Source organism: Phacochoerus africanus, chromosome 13, assembly GCF_016906955.1.
Source record: "Phacochoerus africanus isolate WHEZ1 chromosome 13, ROS_Pafr_v1, whole genome shotgun sequence".
NCBI lineage: Eukaryota > Metazoa > Chordata > Mammalia > Artiodactyla > Suidae > Phacochoerus > Phacochoerus africanus.
Genome location: NC_062556.1, coordinates 19,252,980 through 19,267,171, shown reverse-complemented (window position 1 = coordinate 19,267,171; position 14,192 = coordinate 19,252,980). Strand labels below are relative to the sequence as shown.

The window sequence follows — 14,192 nt, the reverse complement described above, 5'->3', positions numbered from 1 at the left end:
GCTCAATATAATGCTTAACATTAAAGAAAGTGTAATAGCTTGACTGCAAAGTTTTATGTACACTACAAATTGCTTGTCTCAGAGTAGGCGTATCTTGAAGATCAGTAAGTTTGTCTTTGATTTTTGCGTCTCTATTAAAGTTTATTTTTAAAATTAATACCATCTATCCATCTGTGTGTAAGTAAAATTTTAGAAGCTATAGACATTTTTTTTCCTTCCGGTTTCATTGAGATATAATTGACAGGCAGTTCTGTATAAGTTTAATGTGTAAAGCATAATGATTTGACCTACATACGTCATAAAACGATTACCACAGTAAACTTAGTGAACATCCATCATTTCATGTGGATACAAAATAAAAGAAATAGAAAAAAAGTCTTCCTTGTAATAAGAACTCTTAGGATTTATTCTCTTAACAACTTTCATTTATAACACACATCAGTGTTTATTAATCATGTTGTACATTACATCCCTAGTACTTATAACTGGAAGTTTGTACCTTTTGACCACCTTCATGCATTTTCCCCATCCCCACCCCCCTGCTTCTAGTAACTACACATGTCATCTCTTTTTCTATGAGTTTGTTTTTAAGTATAGTTGTCCTATAACACTGTGTTGATTTGCAGATACCGAACCATCCCTGGGATAAATCCCACTCAATCATGGTATATGATCCTTTTAGTATATTCTTTTTTTTTTTTTCTTTTTCTTTTTGTGGCTGTACTGTGGCATATATAAATTCCTGGGCTAGAGGTGGAATTGGAGCTGCAGCTGCAGGCTTACTCCACAGCCACGGCCACATCCACATCCACAGCAACACCCAATCCAAGCTGCATCAGATCCTTAACCTACTGAGTGAGGCCAGAGATTGAACCTGTATCATCATGGATACTACATTGCATTCTTAACCCTCTGAGCCACAACAGAATTCCTTTTTAATGTACTCTTGAATTTAGTTTGCTGGTATTTTGTTAAGGAGTTTTGCATCTATGTTAAGCAGGGATATTGGCCTATGATTTACTCTTCTGATGGTGTCCTTGTTTTGTTATAAGGATAATGCTGGCCTCATAAAATAAGTTTGGGAGAATTCCTTCATCTTCTGTTTTTTGTAATAGTTTGAGAAGGATTAGTAGTAATTCTTCTTGGAATGTTTGATAGAAGTCACTTGTTAAGCCATCCGGTCCTGGGCTTCTATTTATTGGGAGGTTTTTATTACCTATTCATTCTTCTTACTAGTCATCAGTCTGTTCACATTTTTCTCTCCTTTATGAGATTCAACTTTGGAAAGTTTTATATTTCTAGGAATTTATCCAATTTTTTCTAAGTTGTCCAATTTGTTGGCATTTAATTGTTCATAGTAGTCTCTTAGGATCATTTGTATTTCTGTGGTATCACTTGTAATATCTATGATGCTGTTTTTGGTGGATAATGAAAAGCCTAACAAATCTGTTCTTCCCTACCTTGGCAGCAGAAAATTTAGAGAGAGAGGTTTTCAGTTGTGCTCTAGTATCCTGCTAGCACCCCAGAATGGCATCCTTTATGTTCCTCATATTTTCAGTAGTTGTATCTACCTAGTTTACCTTTTCTGTAGTATGAACAATTGAAAGCAGTAAGTCATATATTATAGAAGAGAAAAGATTAATTCTCTGATTAAATAGTATCCTCAGCATTGGTTTCTGTTTTTCCTTCTTAAAGAATTGCACTGTGAATCCAAAGGAAAGTATCTTGAAAAGAGTGAAGGATATTGGATACATCTTTAAAGAACAGTTTGCTAAAGCTGTGGGACAGGGATGCATGGAAATTGGATCACAGGTAACTTGAGTTCATTTTGATTAGTGCCACTTCATAGTAAATAATTTCAAATGCAACCTCTGTCCAAATTGTATAAATACTGTAATAGTATCTGTCCAATACCATAAAATATTGGCAGATCCCATATCCTAGCTGCCTGTGTATGCTGCTGTGTATAAGCTTTACTGGTCAACTCCTTTCACTGCATTATAGAAACCAAAAGTAAACATGTCCAAAATTTTAGAAAACCTGTAGAAATTTTAGAAAATACAAGTAAAAAATTAAAATCTTGTAAGTATTAAGTTTTTGGTGTATATATATATATATATATTTTTTGGTCTTTTTGCCTCTTCTAGGGCCGCTCCCGCAGCATATGGAGGTTCCCAGGCTAGGGGTCCAATTGGAGACAGAGCCGCCGGCCTACGCCCACAGCCACAGCAACGTGGGATCCGAGCCATGTCTGCAACCTACACCACAGCTCACGGCGATGCCGGATCCTTAACCCACTGAGCAAGGGCAGGGACCGAACCCGCAACCTGATGGTTCCTAGTCGGATTCGTTAACCACTGTGCCACGATGGGAACTCCTGGTGTATATTCTTTAATTTACATATATAAGTATCTGTGGATGTATATACTTATCTGAATGAGATTACTTTATACAGGTGACTTATCAGTGATATTATTGAATGATATTATTTTTTACTGTTGCTGTTAACAGTTCAGAAAATCTAAAGTTAATGTTAGGTAAGAGTATGGCCTCTCAATCAGAACCCTGAGTTTATATCTGATTCTGTTATATATGAGCTTTCATTTAACTTCTCTGAGATTCACTTTTCCTCATTTGCTCTGCTTTGCTATGTGGCATTCAGGAGTTAATACATTAAAATGTGTTTGAGCACTGTAACCTACCATACACACTTAGTTCAGTGTCATGAGGTTATAGTGTGATACCATCGGTGTTTTAAATCATTGTTTTTAAAATTTCTTTTTGGTTTTATATGAAATTTGTACTCAGTTTGGAAGAAAGGAACATGGTACATGCATTTATATGTGTGTATCTAAAATTTGACTGTTCTTTGGACTAATGGAAACTACTTATTTGGTTAAAACTTTTTGCTGATTCGATCAGTTAGGTTTGATTTTTCCTTTGCCGGTTTTTTGAGGTTTTTTGGCCATGTCGCACAGAAGTTCTGGGGCCAGGGATCAAACCTACACCACAGCTGTGACCTGAGCTGCAGCAGTGACAACACAGATCCTTAACTTGCTGAGCCACCAGGAGACTCCATCCTTTGCTAGTTTTATGGAAACAGACTTGTCTCTTAATCTGGAGCGTTATCTTGAAAATACGTGTCCTAGGTCACAAGAAGTATTACACACAGAAACTGTGCCAGGCACATAATATATTCTTAGTACATGTGTATCTGTTGAGTGATGCAGACTGAAGTGGAACAAAGGAAAACGAAATACTGGTTCCCTGCTCTTGAAAATTTATCAATGATGTTAATCATCATTTTATACTCACGTCTTGAGTTTCAGACAAGCTAGCTTTTGTGATCTCCTCAAAGTCATATTCCTAAGGAGGGTTAGAAATGTGTCTCAAGAGCAAACTTTTTAAAAATTTGTAACTTTTGTGGCTTTCTACAATAGTGGGATCTAACTTTTTTTTCTTTGTTTGTAGCGATACAAACTTGGAGTCCGATTGTATTACCGAGTAATGGAATTCATGCTCAAATCCGTAAGTTTAAAAGAACATAGAAAAAAATTCAATGCCAACACAAAAAAAGTTTCAGTTAAATATTTTTCTTTATCTGTTTTAGGAAGAAGAACGATTATCCATTCAAAATTTTAGGTAAATTCTTGTTTTTGTAAAACAATTTCGTCTTTTTATAAAAGTAAATGTTACAAAATCATTCTTTTTTTCCTTTAGCAAACTCCTGAATGACAACATCTTTCATATGTCTTTGTTGGCATGCGCTCTTGAGGTTGTAATGGCTACATATAGCAGTAAGTTAAATTTTAGTAAATAAACATTTTAGTTCAATTTAAAGTTAAAAAAAATTTAAGGTGCGGTGTGGGTTTTTTTTTTTTTTTTTTTTAGTGGGGCAGTGGAGGAGTTAAGGAGAAGAAATGCATATTTTAGATCTGTGTATACTGAAGAATGTAATTGGTCACCATAAACCATGCAAGTGGGTTACTAACCTGAATTATTTCAGGTCATCTTGGGAATAGTTTCACTAGGCTCCTATTCTAGGCTATACAGAATCCAGGAACTGTACCTATTGATCTCTTCAAAGACTTATGAGATTATAAAACACCAGAGGATTATTATCAAGCAGCTTCCACTGATATGGAAGCACTGCCACATATGTATTCTATAGTTACTAGACTAAAGGTTGGAGGTAGAATCCACCAGATAAACAAAACAGAGGCCATCAGTACTGGGGTTTTTTGTTTTTTGTTTTTTTTTTAATATAACTTTAAACATGCATTATTTTGCAAATAATGTTGCAAATGTCAAGAAAGTTTTGTTTGCAAAAAAAAAAGAGAGAAAATCTTCTGATACAAATATATAATAAGAGAAACTTAAATTAGTAAACAAATGTGGGCAACTCTGATCCTCATTGATAACCAAGAAGTGCACACTTTAAAAAGATACCATTTTCTAACCAAATTAGCAAAATCTTAAAGGATCTTTCCCCCCTTAACCAAGGATTCATGCGACAATTAAAATGGATAGGCTAAAGCCTCTTAGTTGTTAAACCTGTCCCTGGTACAAGTTTAGGGTATTTAAACCTTTGAATATTTGGTATAAGCTGTTAGCCTTCTATCTAGGAAAGACATAAATACATATACACTCAAACTTTGAAAGCCTATTTCCTGTGAGTCTCTGGACCCCAGGATAAAAAAATCCTAAATAAAAAATTTTGCTAAGCCTTTCTATTCTGTTTTAATATATTTTTTTGATTAAAAACTTTCCAGCCAAAAAATATGTAGTGCAAAGCTTAGCATTTCATACCTGAGTTACATTTTTTTCTTTCATTTTTAGGAAGTACGTCTCAGAATCTTGATACTGGAACAGACTTGTCCTTCCCCTGGATTCTGAATGTACTTAATTTAAAAGCTTTTGATTTTTACAAAGTGATTGAAAGTTTTATCAAAGCAGAAGCCAACTTGACCAGAGAAATGATTAAACATTTAGAACGATGTGAACATCGAATCATGGAATCCCTTGCTTGGCGCTCAGTAAGTAACTAGTTAAAATAACTAGATATTCGTATGCATAGAGATAATTCTTATCTGTTAGTGAAAGGCATTTGTTAAAATTTACCTCAGTAGTAAGTATGCAATTTAATGAATAATGTGTTTTCAGTGTATAGCCCGAGAATCAAGTGGAGTTTTAGAATGGAGTTTTCTTTGAGTTCCCCAGACTATCTGATACAGGGATTTATTTAGGAATACCTTTTCTTAAAGCTTGGCACTTTAAAACAGAGCAGAATTCTCAAAAGCTTCACAGATAAGCAAAAGCTAAGAGACTTCAGCAACACTAAACCAGCTTTACAACAAATACTAAAGGAACTTCTCTAGACAGAAAAGAAAAGGCCACAACCAGAAACAAAAATACCACAAATGACAAGGCTCACCAGTAAAGGCATATATATATATATATATACACAGTAAGATACGAAATCATCCACTCACAATTATGCCACCAAAATCAGAGATCGTGAGAAGAGGAGGGTACAAATGCAGGACACTGGAGATGCACTTGCAATTAAGAGACCAACAACTTAAAACAATCTTATGTATGTATAGACTCATATCAAAACTTCAGAATAACTGCAAACCAAAAATCTACAATTGATACACAAATAAGAAAAATCAACTCAAATACAACACTAAAGATAGTCATCAAACCACAAGAGGAGAGAACAAGAGAAGAAGGGAAAAAAGAGCAACAAGAACAAATCCAAAACAGACCAGAATTCTTTAAAGTATTTGGGAAATTTATTTAAAATAGAGGTGTCATGTTGAAAATTCTCATGTCTGCTCTTAAATTTCAACAAAATGATTAAAAATTTGAGTTTCATGTGCTAAGCATATATCTTTTCATTTATGTTAGTATGTAGAAATGACAGAAAAATAAAGACTTTAGTTACATTAGAGTTTTAATCTATCCATGTAAATTTTTAATCTTTTGGTGTTTTAAAATGTAATGGCTAAGAGATAACTTGTTTCGTAGTGCTTTTCTTATGTTGGGGTGTAGAGAGAGTGGATAGAAAAGGAGAGAAGTAGGGGATGTTGATAGATGTTGTATTTCTGTGATTGAATATAGTGACTCCTTTACCGGAGCTTTTTATAAGTAAAGGAGTGGTTAGGAGCAAACGCTCAGAATCTGGAGCTTAAGTAACATAAATAAAACAAGTAGATAAGAATACTTTTCAGATGCTGCTCTCCTTTCTTCCCAAAAATTGAAACCAAGGCACTATTGTATCATCTGAAAGTGACTATTGTCATTTCTTTTAGAGAACTACTTTTATTTCCATTAGTGCACATCTGCCGTGTGCCTTTCATTGAGGTAGACATTGTGAGGATATGAGCTCTGAAAAATCATAGAGGAAATAGTAGCATTGTACTGTATAAAAATTGCTCGTGCTTAAGCCCATTTAGTTCAGTTACTGACATTCTAAGATTCTGAACAACATTCCTTTATTTTTGAGGATTTGTTGAGAAAAAGTTACATGAACAAAGTCTAGGAAAAGGGTATATTTTTTTAATAATAGAATGATGTGGAAGTCATATGCTTCTGAATTTAAATTCTAAGTGTGGTATTTCTTAGGGATGAAATTATAGACAATTTTCATGTTTCAATTTTTAAAAAATCAGCAAATACTGCTTTTTCAATCATAAACAGAATGGAGTGCTAGTGGGTAACTGTGGAGATAAGTCTGCTACACAAACAGATGATGTGAATTTTTCCTATTGACAGTAATTAACATTTCAGAGAAGAGACATACCATAGAAATATTTGGACTTTCAGAGACTTGAGGGTGTTTTTTTTATTTGTCTTTTTAGGGCTGCACTCTCGCCATATGGAGGTTCCCAGGCTAGGGGTCTAATCAGAGCTGTAGCCGCTGGCCTATGCCAGAGCCACAGCAATGCCAGATCCGAGCCTCGTCTGTGACCTACACCACAGCTCACAGGCTGCGCCAGATTCCTAACCTACTGAGTGAGGCCAGGGATCGAACCTGTGTCCTCATGGATGCCAGTTGGGTTCGTTAACCGCTGAGACACTACGGGAACTCCGGATTTTTTTTTAATTGAAGTATAACACATACAGGTAAGTATATATCACAAGTTATAATTCAAAGGACTTTTTGTAAATTAAATATACTAATATTACCAGCATATAGATCAAGAATCAGGAGTTCCTCTTGTGGCTCAGTGATAACAAACCTGACTGGTATCCATGAGGACGTGGGTATGATCCCTGGCCCTGCTCAGTGGGTTAAGTATCTGGTGTTGCCATGAGCTGTGGTGTAGGTTGCAGATGTGGCTTGGATCTGGCGTTGCTGTGGCTGTGGTGTAGGCCAGCAGCTACTGCTCTGATTCAACTCCTGGCCTGGGAACCTACATATGCCACACATGTGGCCCTAAAAAGAAAAAAAAAAAAATCAGTGCAATTGAACACACCCATAATACTAAAATCTCTATCAAGAGATCAAGAATCAGAGTAAACGGTCATGGTTTTTTGATTCTGTATTACAATAAGAATTTCTGTTTAAGCTATGGAGGGTTTTTGTTTGTTTGTTTTTTGTTTTTTTTTTCGCTTTTTAGGGCTGCACCCACAGCATATGGAGTTTCCCAGTCTAGGGGTCAAATTGGAGCTACAACTGCTGGCCTATACCACAGCCACAGCATCGCAGGATCCGAGCCATGTCTGTGAACTACACCACAGCTCACAGCAACGCTGGATCCCTAACCCACTGAGCAAGGCCAGGGACCGAACCCGCAACTTCATGGTTCCTACTGGGGTTCATTTCCACTGCGCTAGGACGGGAACTCCCAAGCTATAGAGGTTTAAAAGAGTATGTCCAAACAGTGGTGTTCACCTAGGGAAACATCAGTCCAGATGCTGCTTACTTTTACCCATTGATAATTTAATGAAAGAACATCATTGCATTTTTAATGGTTGCAGGGCGAGAGGGTTCAGCATCTTTGCTTCGCAATCTTGAGAAATAATAAATCAAAAATAATAATCTTAAGAAGGAATAGGCATACCTCTGTTTCTTTGATCCTGGAGAGATTAACAGGTAATATATATTAATGCAGAGTGCTAAATAATCTATTGAAAAACCTAGTGAAATCTTGTTTTCTGGAAGTTTGGAGGATTAGAAGTGATTTAAAATGAACCATACCTAAGGGTTAAATTGAATGACTTCCAGATGTTTAGGCCTCTTAAATCCGTTAAACAGTTCATAGTGCCAGCAGATGATGAAGTGAGATTTGGATATTTTATTTTTAGTATATTCAAAATATCAGCTTTCTTCAGTAAAATCTTCATAAACCAAAGTAGACCTAAACGGTCTCTTTTGTGGCCTGCTGTGGACTCTTCCTGTTGATCTTCCCACATCTCTAGTCACCTTGGCAATATTTCTCTCACAGCTACCAGAGAAATTTTTTTTTAATGCAAAACAAATTTGATTTTGCTAATTCCTCAGATAAAAACCTTTTGTAGGGCATCTGTGCACCTGGTAATATGGAGGAAGATCCTACCTTCCCTGCAAAAACAGGGAAAAAAATGGAAAGCTGAAGCCGGGGAGAGAAACCTTGGCCACTGAAGAGTAGACAATCCTGCAAATGAAAGCATGCCCCAATTCTGTCTACACGCATCTCTGACTGAAACCTGAGTTTTTGTGATGTAGTCAGTTCAGAGCAGCTTAATGAAAGGCAGAAGATGTGAACTGAGACAGGAGCTGCTGCTCATTAAAGTTTACAGTTCAAGTTCAGCAAAAATAATTACCTGATTTAAAACAAAACAAACGAGTTCCTGTCGTGGCGCAGTGGTTAACGAATCCAACTAGGAACCATGAGGTTGCGGTTCGGTCCCTGGCCTTGCTCAGCGGGTTAAGGATCCGGTGTTGCCATGAGCTGTGGTGGAGGTTGCAGATGCGGCTGGATCCCTCGTTGCTGTGGCTGTGGCGTAGGCCAGTGGCTACAACTCCGATTAGACCCCTAGCCTGGGAATCTCCATATGCCATGAGAGCAGCCCTAGGAAAGGCAAAAAGACACAGAAATAAATATAAATAAATGAATAAAACAAAACAAACAAAAAATGCTCATTTGAGAGAAATAGAATCCAGAATCTTTACAGCTTAAACATTTACGATGTTTAGGACACAATACTAAAATTACCCAGCATGCAAAGAGGGTCAGAGAAATCAAATGCATGTTTTTAGAATGGGAGCTTTAGGTAACTTCGGTGCCTCAAAGGCTCTCTTCGTTTCCTCCTTTATTCTTGTGTTAGCATTTCAGAATGTGGTCTATGTGGTCTGTGATCTCCTGGTGGTCCCTGAAACCATTTTAAGGGATCTGCAATATAAAAACTATTATCATATTACTGTTAAGTTGTTATTTATCTTTCTTACTCTTTTGACATTTATACCAATGATGTAAAACTTTGGCACTTTTGCACGTATCAAAGCAGTAGCTTCAAACTGGCTAGTAGTCATTGCATTCTTCACCACCACAAATTCTCAGTTAAAAAAAACAAAAAGGGAGTTCCCTAGTGGGTTAGGGACCCAGAGTTGTCACTGCTATACCTCTGGTTACCATTGTGGTGCAGGTTCGATCCCTAGCCTGGAAACTTCCACATGCCGCAGGTGTGACCAAAAAAACACACGCAAAAAAACCCCAAACATGTCCATTGCATTTTAAAATATCATTGATGAACCAGTAAAACATATTTATTTTAAGTAATCTCTATTCTTAAGTACATTGTGGTTGAAAACAACTGAAAATAAATGTTCCCAAGATAAATTTTGAGTTTTCAAATGAAAATTGGGATTGCGTTAAGCTTGTAACCACTGTAAGAAGGACAGTTTTTTCCAGTACTTGAAGGAGTTTTCTGATGAATTCAGTGGTGATATTAATAAATGTGATTTTTATATTACATAAAGAGATTCATCAACATTTGTTAGGTCTACATAAATCAGTGACTGATATTTCCAAATGATGCATCATGCTGTAAAATCGTACAGTGAATATTGATAGATGTCCTTACATGAACACAAACTTTTGGGTCTTCAGTAATTTTAAGGATGTAAAGGGTTAAGAGTCTAAAACCTTTAAGAGTGCCTGCCTTCTGGTCTCTTCTCAGTTCAGACTTGTTTGTTATTGTTACTCACACAGCCATGTTTGTTTCTGCCTGTCTGAGTCTTCGTTCACTTAGTAGCCCTCAGTTGAAATACTTTTCCCCTTTTCGTTTTATCAGATTTTCAGATCTACTTCCACTTTGCCTTTTGTGACCATCCTATTATAGTCATTCTTTCCTTTACAGTCTTAAAAGTTAGTCTCTGCTACTTCCTAGTTACTTATGAACTGTGTGACTTATTATATGTGCATATCTTGTTTTAAATGCATGAATGTTGAGAAAAAACACTTAGAACAGTATTCGGCTTTGTATTATAAGATAGACAATTAATTATATAAGTGGGAGTGAAGGACAGAGAAGAGGTCAACTAATGATGACATCTAGGTAGTATCATTCATTAACGGGACTGAGCGAGATTTGCTTGAGAAAGTGAATCCCATTTGATGATGTTGAGTTTGAAGTGATTGTAGGTCATCAGCTAGAAGTGTCTGGAGCTTAAGAAAGAATCTTGACTAGGAAGATGAACTGGAGAGCTGCCGGCACATATATAATAACAAAAATTACCACCTTTATTGGCAGTTGATCTTGTGCTGTGCATTGTGGTGAGTACTTCTTATAATCTCATTTAATTTTTATAATAACCCATGAAGTAGTAGTATTCTAGATGAGGAAATTAATGCTTAGAGAAGTTTAGTAACTTGCCCCAAACCATATGAGCTAAATGGCAGAGCTCTGGTTCAAATCCAGGTCTCTGGCTCTAAAGCTGTAAATCCCTATGTTTTACCAAGTGAAGAACTAAAGTTTAGGGATTGGATAAGGTCACTTTTCATGGGAGAATGTAGATAAGAAGAAAAGATAGAATCCTGAGGAGTGCCAACATTTAAAGGATAGCAGAAAAGAGATGCCAGCCAGAGACAGGAGGAATATCAGAGGTGGTGTCATAAAGAGAGTGTTAAAAGTTGTGAGTGAGTGCTTGCTGTTACAGATACTCTAGGAGCAGTCAGTAAGAACCAGAAAGGTTTCATTACTTTCAGTAACAGGGAAGCCCTTGGTGAAGGTAGCAGGGACTGTTATAAGACCTGGGGGCAGGAATAGATTACAGTGAAATTTGGATAAGATGTGAATGAGAGATAAAGTGGAGGCAGTGGTTGTAAATAGCTTTTATCAGCCTTGTCTGTGAAAGTAGGCAAAGATATAGCGGGAGGTGTGTGAGGTGAAGGGAAGGTTATTTTTTAAGATGGGAAAGGTAGGATTAAATGTTGATGGAGAAGAGCTACTAGGAGTGTTATTGGCGGCTGGATAACATGTTAGTGGCTTAAAACAACCATTTATTTGGCTCGTGACTCTATGGGTCAGGGCTTTGGGAAGAGTTTGACTGGGCAGTTCACCCCTGACCATGTGGGATCAGCCACATCTGGGGCAGGATCTATTTGCAGGATGCTCCTTAACTCACCGGTCTGGCACCTTGCTGCTTTTTGGTACGTGCTCACCTCTCCATTCCTTTCTTTTTTCCTCCTCATCTCATCCTCCTGGACTTCTCATATGAGAAGCTTAGCTTACTGGTTTTAGAATAGTCATGCTTCTTACATAGCAGCTAGCTTCCAAAAGGCTTTTACAAGGACCGTAACTGGAAGCTGTATTCTCTTGGTCAAAGCAGTCATAGAGTTGGCCCAGATTCAAGGGCTCCCCTTGAATAGTTGACATCTCTTGTTTGAGGAGAGGCAAGGTGGGTTGGGAAATATCGTTTTGCAAAATGGAAAGAACAGAAGTAATTACAGATAAGGTTGTGCATGGGTGCCATCGCAGGAAATTGAGCAAGTTTCCATTTAACGGTTTTTATTTTTTTATTAGTATTTCTCTTTTTTTGTCCCCACTCATGACATACAGCTGTTCTCGGCATCATGTCAAAGTTCCTGAGCCAGGGAACAAACCACCAACACAGCAGTGATCTGGGCTGCTGCAGTGACAACAGCAGATCCTTAATCCGCTGTGCCACAAGGGGATCCCTTAGCTTTTATTTTATTTTATTATTTTTTTATATTTATTTATTTATTTATTTATTGTCTTTTTGCCATTTCTTGGGCCGCTCCCGTGGCATATGGAGGTTCCCAGGCTAGGGATCTAATCAGAGCTGTAGCCTCTGGCCTATGCCAGAGCCACAGCAACGTGGGATCTGAGCCGTGTCTGCAACCTACACCACAGCTCACGGCAACGCCGGATCCTTAACCCACTGAGCAAGGGCAGGGACCGAACCCGCAACCTCATGGTTCCTAGTCGGATTCATTAACCACTGCGCCACGACTGGAACTCCAGCTTTTATTTTTTTAATATAAGATAGAGCTGAGGTAATTTGCTGATAGTGGATAGATAAGGGTTTGATGTCGAGTGCGTAGTGGCACAGACAGAAGTTTGAGGAGAGTAGACAAAATTTGAGATGATTACTGAGGAGAATAATAGAGCTGAGTGGTGAAAGATGGGAGGATTGCCTGGCAGCATCAAAGACAATTTTGAGGTAGAAAATGTAAATTTATACTACCAACACTCTGTGTGGCTTTATTATTTTTATATTATTATCTAGCTTTCTATGTGTAGGATTAGAAAAGGTGAACAGCTAGATTGAACCAGAATATTGGAATTTGGCTAAGCGGGTGCAATAGAATGATAATGGGGCAAGTAAGTTGAGAAAGTAGATTAGAGAGTGTTAAGGTTTGTCATTTCAGCTGAATAGAGGAGACAGGAGGAGATTGATGGAGGAAGTAGAAGTTTTATTAAGAAACAGGACCTTTTAATGAAATTTAATAGGTGTAGTAGGAATGAAGTGAGGATGAAAGGAAGAGACTGTAGACAGAGAGTAAGACGTTTCAACTTAATACTCTAGAGAGAGAACATTTCTGGGTAACTTACTGTGTTCTAAGAAGTAATCTTGGAAGTCCAGACTGAATTGGAGTAGAGATGAAGACTATTGGAAATGAGGAGGAGATCAAGGAACCAAGTAACTGAGTGATGGGAACAGTCACCCAGGACATGTGCTAGAGAGGAGGAAAGTGGACTAGGGACCAGACTCCTTAGTGCCTGAAGGACGTGGCCAGGACATAAGCAGGACAGGAGGGGCAGAGTTAGGTCCTGAAAGGCAAAGCTCATGTCTTACCTAAAAAAAAAAAACAAAACTTACAATACCTAGTCTGGTGTCTTTTTTTTTTTTTATTACTCAAATGAATTTATCACATCTGTAGTTGTATAATGGTCATAACAATCCAGTTTCATAGGATTTCTATCCCATAACCCAAGCACATCCACCACCCCCCAAACTGTCTCCTCCGGAGACCATAAGTTTTTCAGTGTCTGTGAGTCAGCATCTGTTCTGCAAAGAAGTTCAGTCTGTCCTTTTTTCAGATTCCACATGTCAGTGAAAGCATTTGATGTTGGCATCTCATTGTATGGCTGACTTCACTTAGCATGATAATTTCTAGGTTCATCCATGTTGCTAAAAATCCTGTTATTTCATTCCTTTTAATGGCTGAGTAATATTCCATTATGTATATGTACCACATCTTCTTAATCCACTCCTCTGTCGATGGACACTTAGGTTGTTTCCATGTCTTGGCTATTGCAAATAGTGCTGCAATCAACATCGGAGTACATGTGTCTTTGCGAGTCGTGGTTTTCTCTGGATAGATGCCCAGGAGTGGGATTGCTGGATCAAATGGTAGTTCTGTTTTTAGTTTTCTGAGGCATCTCCATACTGTTTTCCACAGTGGTTGCACCAATTTACAATCCCACCAACAGTGTCATAGGGATCCTTTTTCTCCACACCCTCTCCAGCAATTACTGTTTGTAGACTTTTGGATGATGGCCATTCTGGCTGGTGTAAGGTGGTACCTCATCGTGGTTTTGATTTGCATTTCTCTAATAATGAGTGATGTTGAACATCTTTTCATGTGTTTTTTGGCCATCTGTGTGTCTTCTTTGGAGAACTGTCTGTTTAGATCTTCTGCCTATTTTTTGATGGGGTTGTTTGTTTTTTTGGT

General features: G+C 37.6%; 1 protein-coding gene across 2 annotated transcripts in view; it reads left to right on the top strand.

Annotated features, from left to right (window-relative positions):
• RB1 (RB transcriptional corepressor 1) overlaps window positions 1-14,192 on the top strand; it is a 131,925-nt gene that overhangs the window by 61,626 nt on the left and 56,107 nt on the right. For both annotated transcript variants that reach the window (XM_047756420.1, XM_047756421.1), the window contains exons 13-17: window positions 1,696-1,812; window positions 3,472-3,528; window positions 3,611-3,642; window positions 3,721-3,797; window positions 4,840-5,036. In XM_047756420.1, coding sequence (XP_047612376.1) covers window positions 1,696-1,812; window positions 3,472-3,528; window positions 3,611-3,642; window positions 3,721-3,797; window positions 4,840-5,036 — 480 coding nt within the window. The remainder of the gene's footprint in view (window positions 1-1,695; window positions 1,813-3,471; window positions 3,529-3,610; window positions 3,643-3,720; window positions 3,798-4,839; window positions 5,037-14,192) is intronic.